The sequence below is a fragment of the Oncorhynchus nerka genome, linkage group LG7, assembly GCF_034236695.1.
Source record: "Oncorhynchus nerka isolate Pitt River linkage group LG7, Oner_Uvic_2.0, whole genome shotgun sequence".
Classification (NCBI taxonomy): Eukaryota; Metazoa; Chordata; class Actinopteri; order Salmoniformes; family Salmonidae; genus Oncorhynchus; species Oncorhynchus nerka.
In genome coordinates this window covers 44817029-44837060 of record NC_088402.1, presented here as the reverse complement: position 1 = coordinate 44837060, position 20032 = coordinate 44817029, and the positions used below count along the sequence as shown (strand labels likewise).

Sequence of the window (20032 nt, the reverse complement as noted above, 5' to 3'; positions counted from 1 at the left end):
AACGTTCAATTAATGAACAACCAGCCAGCAGCTTTGCTACCAAGCTATAGATTGAGAAATATTTAAAATGAGAACATTATGACCAAATAGGCCTACCATTAAACATTTATCCATAAGCTAAAGCAAAGCTATATACATACCCTGGCACCCAGCACCTCGACTTAATCGGTGTGCGTTTCTTTTTCCTTCTAGACCACAGAAAGCCTAACATCGACTCGATAGACATGCAGAAGCATAGACATGTCGCAATTTAAGCACCACGGACAACAACCGGTAGTCTATACTTTGTGAGTGGCTGGCTGGCTGGCTAACACAGTAGACATATTTTAGGGGTGTGGGGACTCCGACATTGCGGGTGTCCAGAGAATCTGGAATGTGAAGATGCATTTCAATGCTTTATCTTTATGCCTCTGTAGCCGAAGAGAACACTTTGGTAGTCATTTCTATATGTATTGCCATGAGTTTAATATCCTCATGTTGTATCCTATATGTGCACACTTGATAGTTGTCATTGAATTGATTTACAACTTACGCACTTTTAGTAAATATACATTTGTATAATTGTTTGCTCTGTCACAATTTAGTCTAGTTGTCTTTGACAAATGAGTAATCGAATGTATTTTCAATGAATGATTATTAAAAGACAAAATGTTGAACAAGATTAAAACGTGGGCTCATCATGCTTCACTTACAGGCAAGAACAAACTGACAAATGCCTTTGCTTTGATCACACTCACAGACGACCTGACTATCTCCTAAGAATATCTTGGACATTTTTATTGTTGTAGTATAACGATTACAGTTCAACGGACAGAAAAACAGCTCTCACAGACTAGGCTTCGAATTTCCATGGTACTGTAGATTGAGTGAAACACTGCTGCAATTAAACATTTGATATGGATGCACAATGCTACTGCTAATTAAAGAACACTACTAGTGGTTAGATGATAGGTATATTATCACGACCAATGCTCAATTGGGGTAACATTTTAATGTATTGGAGAAAACAAAGTCAGAGGGGGTATCATCATGGGAATAGGAGTGGATATTTTTGTCTCTGTCCCAAATGACACCCCATTTGCTATTTAGTGCACTTATTTTGGCTCTGGTCAAAAGTAGTGCATTATATATGGATTGGGTGCCAATTGGGACGCTCCTGTGTAGTGATCACTGTGGGTTTGAAATTGTGATGAGCAAATCATCGGGGCAGCAGGTAGCCCAGTGGTTAGAGTGTTGGACTAGTAACCGAAAGGTTGCAAGATCGAATCCCGGAGCTGACAAGGTAAAAATCTGTTGTTCTGCCCCTGAACAAGGCAGTTAACCCACTGTTCCTAAGCCGTCAATAAAAATAAGAATTTGTTCATAAACTGACTTGCCTAGTTAAATAAAGGAAAAAAATAATCTGGATGGCAGGATACTTCGAGATATGGGGATACTCTTCCTCACTTTACAACCACTGCGCCTGAATAGAGGAGTAAACTACTCCCATTGTCCTCCAAGAGTGGCTGGATATTCTCCTTGTGTTTCACAGTAAGGGGAAAATTCCTTAATAACATGTTATAGCATCTTGTACCTATTGACGAACACAAATACAAGGCAGTCGCTAGCTAAGGATTTCATTATTCTACCCTCAACTAGATTGCCTCGTTTCAGAGTCAATACTTGGTAGACCACAAAATTGGCTTGTTACAAACAAGCTTTTATTTAAAGGTAAAAAAAAGAAAAAAAAGAAAGTAAACACAGCACAAAAAGTCCAGTCAAACTAAGGTGGATACAGAAATGGAAGATTTCCTGTCATCTTGTCTACTTTGAGGCCAGTAAGTGTGATGGTCCCATGGAGGTTGCAGATCACAATTATGTACATAAAAAATAAACGAGCACAAAACTACATTTCTCAGGAGGCTGGATGCACTGTCAAGTGTAAGTAAGAATGTTGGGCTGAGTCTCGATTTCACCAACCTTCTCCCGAAGTGTACGCTTGCTATGGTGGAATTTTTACAATGGTGGAAACTCCCTCCAGCCAACGCTTACACACCACTCATATGCTTTTAAAACATCACGTGGAGTGTGCCAGTATACACTTCTAGAAAAGGGTGAAGAATCGGGATGTAGCCTTTGGGTAGTATCCTTAACCCTCACTTCTCAACAGACGTCACTCTCTCTGCTCCATCTTGACTTTAGGAGGCTTCAGGAAGGACCGGGGTTTCTTCTCTTTTTTAGCCTTGCTCTTGCCTGCCTGGAAACTCCTCCAACTGTCCACTCGCCCATCCCTTGTTTCCTTGTGAAAATATAAGGTAGAGTCAGCGATGCACTAAGTAAACAGCAATATCGGGGACGACTTCTGAAACAACTACAACTATCTGCAGTTCATCCTGCTGCTCGTGGCAACGCCATACCCCTGAATCAGTTAAAACAACTGAAGAGCTAGTTATTCAACAGTAGGTACTCGGTCTCTCCTCATCCCGGGTTATTTTGGGTGATGATCAAAGTTCTGCTCAAAACATTACCACCCACAAAAAAATGACTGAAATGTATTTATAACCTTTTTTCAACATACCTCAAAGTTTTTCTGCCATTCCCTCTCTCGCTTAGCTTTCTCTGCCGTCTCAATCTCTTCCTCTCTTGCCCTTTTCCTGAAAAGGAAAACATGAAACATTGAATTCCATTAAATTCCCTCCTTAAGGACACAAAAAGACAAGCACAAAGACATTAAGGGCCATGTACAGTGCATTCGGAAAGTATTCAGACCCCTTGACTTTTTCCACTTTGTTACGTTACAGCCTTATTCAAAAATGTACACACAATACCCCATAACAAAGCAAAAACAGGTTTTTAGAAATGTTTGCAAATATATTTAACATAAACAGAAATATTACATTTACATAAGTATTCAGACCCTTTACTCAGTACTTTGTTGAAGCACCTTTGGCAGCGAATACAGCCTGGAGTCTTCTTGGGTATGGCGCTACAAGCTGGGCACACCTGTATTTGGAGAGTTCCTCACATTTTTCTCTGCATATCCTCTCAAGCTCTGTCAGGTTGGATGGGGAGCGTCGCTGCACAGCTATTTTCAGGTCTCTCCAGAGATGTTCGATCAGGTTGAAGTCTGGGCTCTGGCCGGCCAACTCAAGGATGAACTTTCAGAGACTTGTCCCAAAGCCACTCCTGTGTTGTCTTGGCTGTGTGCTTAGGGTCATTGTCCTGTTGGTGAACCTTCGTCCCAGTCGATTCCTAAGAGCTCTGGAGCAGGTTTTCATCAAGGATCTCTTTACTTTGCTCTGTTCATCTTTCCCTCAATCTTGACTAGTCTCCCAGTCCCTGCTGCTGAAAAACATCCCCACAGCATGATGCTGCCACCACCACGCTTCACCGTAGGGATGGTACCAGGTTTCCTTCAGATGTGACGCTTGCCACTCAGGCCAGAGTTCAATCTTGGTTTCATCAGACCAGAGAGTCCTGTTTCTCCTGGTCCGAGAGTCCTTTAGGTGCCTTTTGGCAAACTCCAAGCGGGTTGTGCCTTTTATTGAGGAGTGGCTTCCGTCTGGCCACTCTACCATAAAGGCCTGATTGGTGGAGTGCTGCAGAGATGGTTGTCCTTCTGGAAGGGTCTCCCATCTCTACAGAGGAACTCTGGAGTGCTGTCAGAGTGACCATTGGGCTCCTGGTGGACCTCCCTGACCAAGGCCTTTCTCCCCCCAATTGCTCAGTTTGGCCAGTGGCCAGCTTCAGGAAGAGTCTTGGTGGTTCCAAAATTATTCCATTTAAGAATGATGGAGGCCTGTTTTCTTGGGGACCTTCAATGCTGCAGAAAGTTTTTCCCCCCCAGATCTGTGCCTCGACACAATCCTGTCTCGGAGCTCTACGGACAATTCCTTTGACCTCATGGCTTGGTTTTTGCTATCAATGTCAACTGTGGGACCTTATATAGACAGGTGTGTGCCTTTCCAAATCATGTTCAATCAATTGAACTTACCACAGGTGGACTCCAAATCAAGTTGTAGAAACATCAAGGAATCAGGATGCACCTGAGCTCAATTTCATGTCTCATAGCAAAGGGTCTGAATACTAATGTAAATAAGGCATTTGTTTATTTTTTTTAAATACATTTGCAAACATAAAAAAAAATATATATATATATATATCTTTGTCATTATGCATTATTGTTTTCCTCCCCAATTTAAATCATGTCATCGCTGCAACTCCCCAATGGGATCGGGAGGCGAAGGTCAAGCCTCCTAAACATGACCTGCCAAACCACACTTAAACACCCGGCTGCTTAACCCAGAATCCAGCCACACCAATGTGTTGGAGGAAACATTGTTCAACTGACGACCGTGGTCAGCCTGCAGAAGCCCGGCCCGTCACAAGGAGTCGCTAGAGCACGATGAGCCAAGAAAAGCCCCGCCCCCCCGGCCAAAACCCTCCCTTAACCTGGACGACGCACGGCCGGTTGTGATAGAACCTGGGATCGAACCTAGGTCTATAGTGACGCCTTAAACCACTGCCCCACTCGGGATCGAACCCGGATCCGTAGTGATGCCTTAGATCGCTGCGCCACTCGGGAGGCCCAACATTGAATAGGTTTACATGCAACACTAATAATTCAATATTGAATTGATTATGGCATTGGGCAGATTATGCAATAGTCATGAAAACACCTTACTCTGCATAAGTTTAAAGCACACACCGATAAAACACCTGGTTTTCTGATCAATCTTTCAAATTATTAGGACATTTAAACACCTTCAAACGGTCTTCCAGCGGTGTACTTGATCTGCGCATGTGCTAGTGCCAGCCGAGCGAGCCTCCCTCTTCAGTGCCAGTGAAGTGTGTTCGGAACAATGGATGTGTCTTAGAAGTCGTTCACATAAACTTTATACAGCATGTCCAAACTCAGAATCAAATATGCGTCCCAAAAAAGTGTTCACTGCGGTAGATTGTTTATTTTCACCAACGATTTTCTGCAGTTAGAGTGCCACCAGGTAGCCTGGTTTCAGATGGGTCCACGTAAATAGGATAAAGGAAATCGTTCTTCTTGTAAAGCATGTAAACATTTTTTAATGAGCTATTATATTAAATCTGACTATCTACAACAATCCCATTATTGTGTGCATGTAACTGCACACGCTGTGAGTCTTCTGTGCTGTTCTGTATTTCATGGACAATATACAGCCTTCAGAAAGTATTCACACTCCTTGAATTTCTCCACATTTTGTTGTTATACAACTTGAATTTAAAATGAATTTTTGTGTCACTGGCCTACACACAATACCCCATAATGTGAGTGGAATTATGTTTATCGATTTTTTAATTAATAAAAAAATGGTAAAGCTGAAATGTGTTGAGTCAATAAGTATTCAACCCCTTTGTTATGGTGAAGCCTAAATAAGTTCAGGAGTGAACATGTGCTTAACAAGTCACATAAATTGCATGGACTCGCTGTGTGCAATAAGTGTTTAACATAAAATGTAAATGACTACAACACACATACAGATAATTGTATGGTCCCTCGGTCGAGCAGCGAATTTCAAACACAGATTCAACCACAAAGACCAGGAATGTTTTCCAATGCCTTGCAAAGGGCACCTATTTGTAGACGGGTAAAATAAAAGTAGACATTGAATATCCCTTTGAGCCTGGTGAAGTTATTACACTTTGGGTGGTGTGTCAATACACCCAGTCACTACAAAGATACAGGCGTCCTTCCTAACTCAGTTGCCGTAGAGGAAGAAAACTGCTCAGGGATTTACCATGAGGCCAACGGTGACTTTAAAACCGTTAGAGTTTAATGGCTGTGATAGGTCAACAATTGTGGATGGATCAACAACAGTTACTCCACAATTCTAAGTGAAAAGAAGGAAGCATCCCGTTTGCAACAAGGCACTAAAGTAAAACTGCAAAAATAATTACTTTACGTTCTGAATACAAAGTGTTATGTTTGGGGCAAATCCAAAACCACTGAGTACCACTTCACATTTTGAAGCATGGTGGCGGCTGCATGTAATGCTTGTCATCGGCAATGACTAGGGAGGTTTTTTTGGGATAAAAATAACCAGAATAGACAAAAGCACAGGCAAAATCCTAGAGGAAAATCTGGTTCAGTCTGCTTTCCAACAGACACTAGGAAACAAATTCACCTTTCAGCAGGACAATAACATAAAACACAAGGCCAGATATACACTGGAGCCGCTTACCAAGACGACGAGGAATGTTACCAAGTGGCCTAGCTAAAGTTTGGATTTAAAACCGGCTTGAAAATCTATAGCAAGTTGACTGAAATGGCACTATTACCTTTCATGCATGTCCTTGGCTTCCCGCTCCTTCCTCTTGATTTCAAGCTCTGCAAACAGCTTCATAGTCTGCTTGTACACCGCCTGTCTGAACTGACGATCAAGAAAAGAGTGGTTTCCTTAGTAAAATAACAATAAGCCCAGTCTCAAAAACAGCCTTACATCTCTTACAAGTTATATTTAACCACTTGTCAATACCATTTCTGGGTCATCCTCCTCCAAGAATTGAGGCTTCCCATCCTTCTTCAGCTGTTTCTTCTTCTCTTTCATCTGTTGCAATTTAAAAAAAAGATGCAGTTGAAGTGTCATATGCTGTGGCAATACATGAACTCAACTGTAATCGTGGCATCACTAGTATTAATACAATTGTACAGTGAATCTATGTCCCAAATGGCACCCTATTCACTTTATAGTGCATTACTTTTGACCAGAACCCTATAGGTCATGGTCAAAAGTAGTGGACAATATAGGGAATAGGGTTCCATTTGGGAAGCTAGTGTACCTATGAGACGTGTGAACAGAGGGACAGGTGGTTAGTTACTCACATTATGCTCAACATATTCCCTTCCTGCTTGGATCACATCAACTGCCCTCTTCTTCTGTTCTGGGTCCAGCAGGTTTTTGTATGCCTTGTCCACAGCTAGAAATACAGTGGGATTGGGGTTGTTAAGATATCTTTGAATGTATTCGTCTAACTGATGTAGACATACTGTTGACGGCAATTATATTTCTACCTTCAAAGGCTAGTTGTGCTCTGTCTGGATCATCCTGGTTCTTGTCTGGATGGACCAAGATGGACAACTGAAATGGGAGGAGAAATTAGTTGGTATTCATTAAGTGTGAGAATCAACAATATCAAATCAAAGTGTATTTGTTCAATACACAGGACACATTGGGGTGTAAATGGCAGTGGTGGTAAAAGTACCCAATTGTCATACTTGAGTAAAAGTATAGATAGAAAGTTACTCAAGTAAAAGTCACCCAGTAAAATACTACTTGAGTAAAAGTCTAAAAGTTTTGGATTTTAAATATACTTAAGATACCAAAAGTACATTTATTTGATCAAATATACTAAGTATAAATCATTTCAAATTCTTATATTATGCAAACCAGAAAGCAGAATTTTCTTGTTTTTAAAATGTATGTATAGCCAGGGTCACATTCCAACACTCAGACATTAGTTACAAAAGATGCACTTGTGTTTAGTGAGTCCGCCAGAACATAGGCAGTAGGGATGACCAGGTGTTCTCTTGATACGCGAGTGAATTTCACAATTTTCCTGATCTGCTATGCATTCAAAATGTAACGAGTACTTTTTGGTGACAGGGAAAATGTATGGAGTAAAAAGCACAATATTTTCTTTAGGAATGTAGTGAAGTAAAATTATATATATTTTTAAAATGCATTTAATTACATTTACATTTAAGTCATTTAGCAGACGCTCTTATCCAGAGCGACTTACAAATTGGTGCTTTCACCTTATGACATCCAGTGGAACAGCCACTTTACAATAGTGCAGGGGGGAGGGGGGGGGGGTGAGAAGGATTACTTTATCCTATCCTAGGTATTCCTTAAAGAGGTGGGGTTTCAGGTGTCTCCGGAAGGTGGTGATTGACTCCGCTGTCCTGGCGTCGTGAGGGAGTTTGTTCCACCATTGGGGGGCCAGAGCAGCGAACAGTTTTGACTGGGCTGAGCGGGAACTGTACTTCCTCAGTGGTAGGGAGGCGAGCAGGCCAGAGGTGGATGAACGCAGTGCCCTTGTTTGGGTGTAGGGCCTGATCAGAGCCTGGAGGTACTGAGGTGCCGTTCCCCTCACAGCTCCGTAGGCAAGCACCATGGTCTTGTAGCGGATGCGAGCTTCAACTGGAAGCCAGTGGAGAGAGCGGAGGAGCGGGGTGACGTGAGAGAACTTGGGAAGGTTGAACACCAGACGGGCTGCGGCGTTCTGGATGAGTTGTAGGGGTTTAATGGCACAGGCAGGGAGCCCAGCCAACAGCGAGTTGCAGTAATCCAGACGGGAGATGACAAGTGCCTGGATTAGGACCTGCGCCGCTTCCTGTGTGAGGCAGGGTCGTACTCTGCGGATGTTGTAGAGCATGAACCTACAGGAACGGGCCACCGCCTTGATGTTAGTTGAGAACGACAGGGTGTTGTCCAGGATCACGCCAAGGTTCTTAGCGCTCTGGGAGGAGGACACGATGGAGTTGTCAACCGTGATGGCGAGATCATGGAACGGGCAGTCCTTCCCCGGGAGGAAGAGCAGCTCCGTCTTGCCGAGGTTCAGCTTGAGGTGGTGATCCGTCATCCACACTGATATGTCTGCCAGACATGCAGAGATGCGATTCGCCACCTGGTCATCAGAGGGGGGAAAGGAGAAGATTAATTGTGTCGTCGTCTGCATAGCAATGATAGGAGAGACCATGTGAGGTTATGACAGAGCCAAGTGACTTGGTGTATAGCGAGAATAGGAGAGGGCCTAGAACAGAGCCCTGGGGGACACCAGTGGTGAGAGCGCGTGGTGAGGAGACAGATTCTCGCCACGCCACCTGGTAGGAGCGACCTGTCAGGTAGGACGCAATCCAAGCATGGGCCGCGCCGGAGATGCCCAACTCGGAGAGGGTGGAGAGGAGGATCTGATGGTTCACAGTATCGAAGGCAGCCGATAGGTCTAGAAGGATGAGAGCAGAGGAGAGAGAGTTAGCTTTAGCAGTGCGGAGTGCCTCCGTGATACAGAGAAGAGCAGTCTCAGTTGAATGACTAGTCTTGAAACCTGACTGATTTGGATCAAGAAGGTCATTCTGAGAGAGATAGCGGGAGAGCTGGCCAAGGACGGCACGTTCAAGAGTTTTGGAGAGAAAAGAAAGAAGGGATACTGGTCTGTAGTTGTTGACATCGGAGGGATCGAGTGTAGGTTTTTTCAGAAGGGGTGCAACTCTCGCTCTCTTCAAGACGGGAGGGACGTAGCCAGCGGTCAGGGATGAGTTGATGAGCGAGGTGAGGTAAGGGAGAAGGTCACCGGAGATGGTCTGGAGAAGAGAGGAGGGGATAGGGTCAAGCGGGCAGGTTGTTGGGCGGCCGGCCGTCACAAGACGCAAGATGTCATCTGGAGAGAGAGGGGAGAAAGAGGTCAGAGCACAGGGTAGGGCAGTGTGAGCAGAACCAGCGGTGTCGTTTGACTTAGCAAACGAGGATCGGATGTCGTCGACCTTCTTTTCAAAATGGTTGACGAAGTCATCTGCAGAGAGGAGGAGGGGGAGGGGGAGGAGGATTCAAGAGGGAGGAGAAGGTGGCAAAGAGCTTCCTAGGGTTAGAGGCAGATGCTTGGAATTTAGAGTGGTAGAAAGTGGCTTTAGCAGCAGAGACAGAGGAGGAAAATGTAGAGAGGAGGGAGTGAAAGGATTCCAGGTCCGCAGGGAGGCGAGTTTTCCTCCATTTCCGCTCGGCTGCCCGGAGACCTGTTCTGTGAGCTCGCAATGAGTCGTCGAGCCACGGAGCGGGAGGGGAGGACCGAGCCGGCCTGGAGGATAGGGGACATAGAGAGTCAAAGGATGCAGAAAGGGAGGAGAGGAGGGTTGAGGAGGTAGAATCAGGAGATAGATTGGAGAAGGTTTGAGCAGAGGGAAGAGATGATAGGATGGAAGAGGAGAGAGTAGCGGGGGAGAGAGAGCGAAGGTTGGGACGGCGCGATACCATCCGAGTAGGGGCAGTGTGGGAAGTGTTGGATGAGAGCGAGAGGGAAAAGGATACAAGGTAGTGGTCGGAGACTTGGAGGGGAGTTGCAATGAGGTTAGTGGAAGAACAGCATCTAGTAAAGATGAGGTCGAGCGTATTGCCTGCCTTGTGAGTAGGGGGAAGGTGAGAGGGTGAGGTCAAAAGAGGAGAGGAGTGGAAAGAAGGAGGCAGAGAGGAATGAGTCAAAGGTAGACGTGGTGAGGTTAAAGTCGCCCAGAACTGTGAGAGGTGAGCCGTCCTCAGGAAAGGAGCTTATCAAGGCATCAAGCTCATTGATGAACTCTCCGAGGGAACCTGGAGGGCGATAAATGATAAGGATGTTAAGCTTGAAAGGGCTGGTAACTGTGACAGCATGGAATTCAAAGGAGGCGATAGACAGATGGGTAAGGGGAGAAAGAGAGAATGACCACTTGGGAGAGATGAGGATCCCGGTGCCACCACCCCGCTGACCAGAAGCTCTCGGGGTGTGCGAGAGCACGTGGGCGGACGAAGAGAGAGCAGTAGGAGTAGCGGTGTTGTCTGTGGTGATCCATGTTTCCGTCAGTGCCAAGAAGTCGAGGGACTGGAGGGAGGCATAGGCTGAGATGAACTCTCCCTCGTTGGCCGCAGATCGGCAGTTCCAGAGGCTACCGGAGACCTGGAACTCCACGTGGGTCGTGCGCGCTGGGACCACCAGATTAGGGTGGCCGCGGCCATGCGGTGTGGAGCGTTTGTATGGTCTGTGCAGAGAGGAGAGAACAGGGATAGACAGACACATAGTTGACAGGCTAGAGAAGAGGCTACGCTAATGCAGAGGAGATTGGAATGACAAGTGGACTACACGTCTCGAATGTTCAGAAAGTTAAGCTTACGTAGCAAGAATCTAATTGACTAAAATGATTAAAATGATACAGTACTGCTGAGGTAGGCTAGCTGCGTTGTTGACACTACCCTAATCAAGTCGTTCCGTTGAGTGTGAAGTTTCTACAATGCTGCTATTCGGGGGCTAGCTGGCAGTGTTGCTTACGTTACGTTGCGTTAGGAGAACGACAATAGCTGGCTAGCTAACCTAGAAAATCGCTCTAGACTACACAATTATCTTTGAAACAAAGACGGCTATGTAGCTAGCTATGTAGCTAGCTACGATCAAACAAATCACACCGTTGGGACTGTAATGAAATGAAAATGTGATACTACCTGTGGAGCGAAGCGGAATGCGACCGGAATGCAAAAGTTCTATTCAGTAGACGTTGGCTGGCTGTTGGCTAGCTAGGAGTGTCTCCTACGTTAAGGATGACAAAATAGCTGGCTAGCTAATTGAACCTTTATTTAACTAACCAAGTCAGTTAAGAACAAATTCTTATTTACAATGACGGCCTACCAGGGAACAGTGGGTTAACTACCTTGTTCAGGGGCAGAAGGACAGATTTGTACATTGTCAACTCGTGGATTCGATCCAGCAACCTTTCGGTTACTGGCCCAATGCTCGCCCCAAGTAAAAGTTGTCAAAAATATAAATAGCAAAGTACAGGTACCCCCAAAAAACTAGAGAAGTAGTACTTTAAAGTATTTTAACTAAAGGACTTTACACTACTGGTAAACGGTGCAATGAAATGCTTTAGTTGCGAGCTCTCTCTCAACAGTGCAGTGAAACATGAACTCAAAATAACAACATAAGGCAATAAGTGGTGCAATACAAATAAGGCAGTAGAACATTAAAGATGGAATCTGCAGTGTGCGGAAACAGCGCCACTGCCGCCCCACCACCTTTGTTATTGTTGCAGAGCTGAGGCGTGCGAGCAGAATAGTAAAGAAAATTGCAATACGTAGTGCTCTTCTATGTAGAGTCTGACCGATAAATCAGTTGACCAATAAATCAATTTTATTGGCCGATAGCCCTTCACAAAAAGTTGCATCGGTCTTTATTCCACAGATAAGGCGGCGATATTATATACATTGAAATAACAAATACGTCTGCTAATTTGCAGTCGTTTTTTTCCCTAGGGGGTGCTCTGTGTATTGCTCGTTGAACATAATTCTGCCCTAAAACACAAGGTGAGAAGAGTAGGCCTTATTGATTTTTATTTAACTGGGCAGTTAAGAACAAATTATTATTTACAGTGACGGCCTAGAAACAGTGGTTTATTAGCCTTTTTTGAATAAGTGAATCAAAAGTGCTCTATACCAAGCAAGCAGCCCTATCCTCATCACTTCCAATAAAGGAAAAAAGTATTTGATCCCCTGCTGATTTGGTACGTTTGCCCACTGACAAAGAAATGATCAGTCTAGAATTTTAATGGTAGGTTTATTTGAACAGTGAGAGAGACAGAATAACAACAACAAAAATCCAGAAAAACACATGTCAGAAATGTTATAAATTTATTTGCATTTTAATAAGGGAAATAAGTATTTGACCCCTCTGCAAAACCTGACTTAGTACTTGGTGGCAAAACCCTTGTTGGAAATCACAGAGGTCAGACGTTTCTTGTAGTTGGCCACAAGGTTTGCACACATCTCAGGAGGGAGATGTGAGGCCTAGCCAGTCTCCAGACCTTAATCCCATAGAACATCTGTGGAGGGAGCTGAAGGTTCGAGTTGCCAAACGTCAGCCTCGAAACCTTAATGACTTGGAGATGATCTGCAGAGGAGTGGGACAAAATCCCTCCTGAGAAAGTTATCTGCTTATAAAAAAATAAATTTAAAAAAGAGTAGCACGGTGGCGCTGTTCATTGTCAACCAAATTAGGTTGCTGTTACTCCAGTCTATTGCAGAATTCAGCCTTTTTGACAGCATATACGGTGAGGCAAAAAAGTATTTAGTCAGCCACCAATTGTGCAAGTTCTCCCACTTCAAAAGATGAGAGAGGCCTGTAATTTTCATCATAGGTACACTTCAACTATGAAAGACAAAATTTGAAAAAAAAAAATCCAGAAAATCACATCGTAGGATTTTTATTTAATTTATTTGCAAATTATAGTGGAAAATAAGTACTTGGTCAATAACAAAAGTTTATTTCCCACCATAATTTGCAAATAGATTCATTAAAAATCCTACAATGTGATTTTCTGGATTTTTTCCCCTCATTTTGTCTGTCATAGTTGAAGTGTATGATGAAAATTACGGGCCTCATCTTTTGAAGTGGGAGAACTTGCACAATTGGTGGCTGACTAAATACTTTTTTGCCCCACTGTACTAAAGTAGATTTAAAAATTCACACTAGTCCCCTCGTTCGGTGATTGGCGTTTTCGGGCCGTGACAACGGAAAGCCAGCAGGCAGACCTACGGTAGGTTTTAGCAGGGAAGTTTGGTAGGGTGACCTGATTTGTAACTATGAAAATAATTTTGTCAAACAGATCGTGAACCAAAAAGTGTACGTCTTATTCTAGAGGGGCGTCAATAAATAGAAAAATAATTGGGTTAGGGTGTAGAGCAAGATTGATGCCATCTTGTCTTCAGGATATCTTATTATTGATTTACTTTTAGTCTGATCAGTGGAACAATTCTTATTCTTAACAATAGGCTAAAATATAGGGTAATTACTGTGCTTGTCAGTAAGAACAGTACTGTTATTCCCCACACCTATTGTATTATTCCTCTTCTTCACAATTTTGCCAGTGCAATCACATATGCCTGATTGTGTCTTTGAAAATTAATTATATCAGGCTATGTATTTTTGCAGTACTTTGTGGACAGTTTCAAATAAGTCATATAAATAGACATTAGATATTAAATGCTCCAGGTATCTAATACAATTGGACACTTTAGTATTGTGCATATGCTAGGCAGAGATGGTATGGGGACTCACTACCGATCCTATGTTGTCCATGTAGAGCAAGATGATGTCAAGGAGCTTCAACTCGCTGGAATAAACCACCTGAATATTGATATTCACTTGAAGGTTGGGTGATTGAAAATGTTCTTGTTATAACAATTCATTTCTCAAACACCCAGCACTTCAGGGGAAGCCAACCCAGCAAGCAGGAATTTCTTCCAGCCCTATTTTAAAGAGAGAGTTCACCCAAATCACAAAATCTTTGTGTCCTTACCTTGAAAGCAGTCTATAGACAAGGAGACTGCAATCTATGATTTGGTTACCCACTGCCAATTAATATATATATATATATATATATATATATATTAAATGCACTTTAAATTTAATCCCCCAAAAATGTCTAAGTAACAAACTCAGCGAATGATGAGTGTTAACGTTCAAAGCATCCTGAATACACCTTTTTTTTTTTTACATTTTCCACCATGGTCATACGCCTAAGCCATGTCAAAATACATAGAATTGCATTTAAAACAGTACAATTTTCCATCTAGGGGTTGTGCCAGGGCGCAATGAAATTCACATAGCAAATATCACTCCAAGCTTTCTTCAAATGTTGGCAGCCCTGCAGGAAGGTAGTTAGCTTAGCTAGCTAGCAATCTGTACAGACACTCCTCCTTGATACATTACTGTCTGGGCTCTATTATGTCAGTGGGCTTATTTAGTTAGTTTTCTGCAAAAAGCAAGACAATTGGCGCAGATCAATCATTCAGGCGATGTGCTTGCATTCATGATGAGATAAGATGGTTGTTAGTTAGCTAGCTAAATTAGAACGTGTTACTAAAACCAATGCAGTAACTCTTTTACTGCATGAATGTTCAGTCATCAGTGGATGCCATTTGCAGTTGAAATATACAGCCAATGAATTTTGTATTGAATAACAGTAATTTACATTATGGTTTCAGTAAGAAAACATTGTCCTAATGAAAAGCACACGCTAGCTCTTTATAACAAGCTCTCATTGGGTTTCCACTGCCACAATGTCACTTTTTTTTTTGGAAAACAAAATGTTGCTTTTTGGTCTTAATTTAAGGTTAGGGTTAGCAGTGAGGTTAAGAGAAATTGTAGAAATAGGCAGGGGTTATGACTTTGTTGCTAGTGACAACCCTCTCATTGCAAGGTTGCCATAAAGGCATTCATCTCAGTGCTAGAGGTGTCACTACAGACCCTGGTTCGATTCCAGGCTGTATCACAACCGGCCATGATTGGGAGTAACATAGGGTGGTGCACAATTAGCCCAGCGTCGTCCGGGTTAGGGTTTGGCCGTCAGTGTAAATATGAATTTGTTCTTAACTGATTACCTAGTTAAATAAAACAAATATTTTAAAAAAGTGTTTCTTTACATGACCTTTGTAGAGCACTGTAGTGAATCTACTCAATACAAATTAAATCTAGTGGTGACATTACAAACTGCAAGTTTCTGTATAGGTTATGAACAGTGCAGTTTCAGATTCATTCAGCCCTTATTGTTTATTCATGTGCTTGTGGTGCTTCAGCACAAACACTTATGGATTCTTACCCACTGCAGTAGATAGGTACAACTTAAAGATTTGTCTAAGAAGGGAAACTGAACAACTTTTGTATTTACTTTCATACTTATAGAAGATAGTTGCTTTTTGATGGTTATCATGTAAACCACAAATAGAATGTTCTTAAATAATGTTAATTTAAATACTTAGTTAAGAAATCAACATTTAGAGTATCTGTTAATCTTTTGGAGCGTCAATTGTGTTATAAAAAGGTATGTTTTTCAAGTTTACATACACCTTAGCCAAATACACACACTGTAGCCAAATACACTTACTCAGCTACTCACAATTCCTGACATTTAATCCAAGTAAAAAATGTCCTGTTTTAGGTCAGTTAGGGTCACCACTTTATTTTAAGAATGTGAAATGTCAGAATAATAGTAGGGAGAATGATTTATTTCAGCTTTTACCACATTCCCAGTGGGTCAGAAGTTTACATACACTCAATTAGTATTTGGTAGCATTGCCTTGAAATTGTTTAACTTGGGTCAAAGTTTCAGGTAGCCTTCCACAATAAGTTGGGTGAATTTTGGCCCATTCCTCCAGACAGAGCTGGTGTAACTGAGTCAGGGTTGTAAAGGCCTCCTTGCTCGCACACGCATTTTCAGTTCTGTCCACAGATTTTCTAAAGGTTTGAAATCAGGGCTTTGTGATGGCCACTCCAATACCTTAACTTTGTTGTCCTTAAGCCATTTTGCCACAACTTTGCTTGGGGTCATTGTCCATTTGGAAGACCCATTTGCGACCAAGCTTTAACTTCCTGAATGATGTCTTGAGATGTTCATTTTTGATCCTCATGGTGCCATCTATTTCGTGAAGTGCACCAGTCCCTCCTGACGTAAAGCTCCCCCACAACATGATGCTGCCACCCCCGTGCTTCACGGTTGGGATGGTGTTCTTCGCCTTGCAAGCATCCCCCTTTTCCTCCAAACAATGGTCATTGTGGCCAAACAGTTCTATTTTTGTTTCATCAGACCAGAGGACATTTCTCCAAAACGTACGATCTTTTCCCCCATGTGCAGTTGCAAACCGTAGACTGGCTTTTTTTATGGCGGTTTTGAAGCAGTGGCTTCTTCCTTGCTGAGTAGCCATTCAGGTTATGTCGATATAGGACTAATTTTACTGTGGATATAGATACTTTTGTACCCATTTCCTCCAGCATCTTCACAAGGTCCTTTGCTGTTGTTCTGGGATTGATTTGCACTGTTCGCACCACAGTACGTTCATCTCTTGGAGACAGAACACATCTCCTTCCTGAGCGGTATGACGGCTGCGTGGTGTTTATACTTGCATACTATTGTTTGTACAGATGAACATGGTACCTTCAGGCATTTGGAAATTGCTCCCAAGGATTAACCAGACTTGTGGTCTTGGCTGATTTCTTTTGATTTTCCCATGATGTCAAGCAAAGAGGCGCTGAGTTTGAAGGTAGGCCTTGAAATACATCCACAGGTACACCTCCAATTGACTCAAATGATGTCAATTAGCCTATCAGAAGCTTCTAAAGCCATGCCATAATTTTCTGGAATTTTCCAAGCTGTTTAAAGGCACAGTCAACTTAGTGTAGGTAAACTTATGACCCACTGGAATTGTGATACAGTGAATTATAAGTGAAATAATCTGCCTGTAAACAATTGATTAAAAAATGACTAGTTTTTGTTAACAAGAAATGTGTGGAGTTTTTGAAAAACGAGTTTGAATGACTCCAACCTAAGTGTATGTAAACGTACGACTTCAACTGTACATATAAATAATCGGTGACCTTTGCCTCCCTAAAACCTATATCAGTCGGGCTCTACTTTCTTCATGCATGCAATGATGTCAGAGGGTAAAAAAAACAGTGTTCGTTGTTTGCAGTAACTTCTTTGTTGTTGTAATATTGCAAATGGGTGTGGCCGTTTCACTATTAAGAATATCAGCTATAAAGATATGGTGGGAAATATAAAACTATAGAATGTACAGTATTTACTATGGAATGTACTTTCAATGTGACAGTTATTTACTGTAGATAAAGTGAGCAGTACAATTAAATAACAGCAATGATGGTAGTGAGTGAAAGTGTGTATGTATGAAAGTGTGAATGGATGTGTCAAGAGTCAGTGCAAATAGTATTTTAATAGGGTGTGGGTGACTAGCAGGTACAGTATGAGCAGGTGGAAAGCTGGGGTTAGATGTTCAACTGTGTTATGACCTGGAAGCTGTGTTGGAACCGGTAGGTCTAAGACCGGACCCTCCGGTACCTACTGTCAGATATGTAGTATACCTACCGCTCTGAACCTCTTCTTCAACTCCTCATCTGTTGCCTCGGGATCAATTTGTAACACCTGAAATTCAAATGAGGCATTTCACTGGAAGCAAAGTTTACACTGCATAGCTTAAGCAACACAGATCTGTATTTACCTCAAGTGATTCAAACAGCTAGACAAAGTTGCCAGTGTTGTACAAAGGATGTTGCAAGACCCACTGGTTGATCCTTAAATAAAAATAAATTTAAAAAACTCCCCTAGGCCTCACTCCCCCCTATCTGTGATACCTACCGCAGCCCTCATCCTCCACATTTAACACCCATTCTGCCAGTCACATTCTGTTAAAAGGTCCCCAAAGCACACACATCAAATCAAATTTTATTTGTCACATGCGCCGAATACAACAGGTGTAGACCTTACAGTGAAATGTTTACTTACAAGCCCTTAACCAACAACGCAGTTAAGAAAAATAAGTGTTAGGCAATTGTTTTATAAATAAGGTGTGGTGTTGCTACTATGCTGTGTTGTCATGTGTTGCTGCCATGCTCTGTTGTTGTTTTAGGTCTCCATTGTCATGATGTGCCTTTAGTCTCATATATATATATAAAATCCCAGCTCCTGTCCCCACAGGAGGCCTTTTGGTAGGCCATCATTGTAAATAAGTTGTTTTTAACAGACTTGCCTAGTTAAATAAAAATGGTACACTACCCCTTTTCCTTTGAGAAACACACTCTTGCAGTTTACCATCTCGCCCAAATACAACAGTCACACAAAGTTACCATTTAACTTCTGACACTAATGCAGCACCTTCAACAAGTATCTCAAATGGGTTGAAACCTGCTACGATGCACCTATCAGCACAACACCTAAGCCATTATGGCAAGAGGCTTGAACCTCTTAATGAGGTTGCTGATGTTGTACTAAGGACACTTCAATGCAGTTATACACAACAACTGTTCACAATAATAATAGATCAACTACAGCTGCATGTGACAGGAACTAGCCACTTACCTCAAAAGGGTTTAAATTGAAGTAGGATGACCCAGGTCTGAGCAGCCTGTCTATTTGCTGCTTCGAGGTTAGCACAGAGTCTCTTTTCTCTATCTGCTTAACCTGTTGAACAGAGACATGCCATATTAGTTAGGGTCACAGAAGTTCAGTCATGGTCATATTAGCAAGCAAATGGATATTTACATCATCTTGATCCCTTTCACTGGCCAGCTGGCATAGCATTATCTGTCATGACTCATGAGTCCACTTGGGGAGGGTTGGATAGATGGAACTGAGCATGTTTACATTCATGCCAGAGATCCAACCCACTTGCTTACAGCTGCACTAGGGTCAGACAGGCTTCCTGTCTAGATTAAAACACCCCAGAGCTGGTGCGAGATATGGCTCAGAAAATGAAACTCCATCCAGGGATGAGAAATGAGTTTTACTCCTAAAATTGTCCGTTACACCGTGAAGATTGAAAGACTACTCGTTTTTAGAAATCATTCAATCTTCTTGGTGTAACAGTTGGCATAATGGGACAATTCGGAGTACTATATAACGTATTTCTCATCCCTGGATTGGGGTATATTTTCGTAGTCATATATCTTAATCTACACAGGAAGCCTGTCCAACCTAGTGCAGCTAGCTGTAAAGAGGGTCAAATCTGCTGTGCTGGCTAGCAAGAGCACAAAACAGATCAAATACTCAACCATTTCACCACCGTTTAAATGGGAAACAAAATTCCTCTACACTGATAGAATAGCCGCGTAACAAACTATATGCGTGTCATGATCACAGAGAAGTGTACTGGCGAATCAACAACACTACTCGGTTAGCGTTAGCACTTGGTAGCTTAGCTTAGCTAGCTAGCACGTACACACACCGTGTTATGCGAGCTAGCTAGCCCAGTTAACGTTAGCTAACTTTAGCCCCTCTAGCTTTTTAGCTAGCAGATGTTTGTAGGCCTCATAAATGCAGGTCCAGGGGACGAATTATCGGTATTTGTCAAATTCATAATGTTAGGTTACATATCAACACACTGAGGAAGATGTATTTCCTAAATGTATCTTACCTCTGTGTAGAAATGATTGAACAAATCATCCGGACCACTCTGGGTAGAGGGCTCTCCTCCAGCAGCCGCCATCTTGGCTAAGACTTCATTCATCTGACGTCATAATATCCACTATCACGTGACTGTCAATGCAGTTTGAGTTTTTGCGCTCAAATACATTTATACAAATAAAAAAACAGGGACCTTCAATAAATGTCAATGAAAGATAGAAAACATATTGCAAAGATGTATTGTTTCAGATTGTCCTTTGAAACATTTTCCAAACAATTCAATAAATTGCGTTCAACATAGCTAGCTGATGCAAAAGCTTACACTATAAAACGTTTAATAAAATGTTGATAAAAAACTTTAAAACAGGTTAA

At 42.4% G+C, this 20032-nt stretch overlaps 1 protein-coding gene across 1 annotated transcript; it reads right to left on the bottom strand.

Moving 5' to 3' along the window:
- Positions 1-756: 756 nt before the first annotated feature.
- LOC115131768 (dnaJ homolog subfamily C member 8-like) lies at positions 757-19778 on the bottom strand. Its single transcript, XM_029663740.2, has 9 exons — positions 19671-19778; positions 18617-18718; positions 17627-17683; positions 7025-7091; positions 6836-6930; positions 6489-6560; positions 6292-6383; positions 2558-2633; positions 757-2278 (listed from the first exon to the last, which is right to left on the bottom strand). The coding sequence occupies exons 1-9, from the start codon at positions 19761-19763 to the stop codon at positions 2153-2155; spliced, it is 780 nt and encodes a 259-aa protein (XP_029519600.1). The 5' UTR covers positions 19764-19778; the 3' UTR covers positions 757-2152.
- Positions 19779-20032: the final 254 nt, after the last annotated feature.

Coding starts and splice junctions, on each gene's coding strand:
- LOC115131768 (XM_029663740.2), bottom strand. CDS start 19,763: ATGAATGAAGTCTTAGCCAAGATGGCGGCTGCTGGAGGAGAGCCCTCT. Junction 18,719..19,670: donor TCAATCATTTCTACACAGAG/GTAAGATACATT, acceptor TCTGTTCAACAG/GTTAAGCAGATAGAGAAAAG. Junction 2,634..6,291: donor GCCAAGGACATGCATGAAAG/GTAATAGTGCCA, acceptor TTTCCTTTTCAG/GAAAAGGGCAAGAGAGGAAG.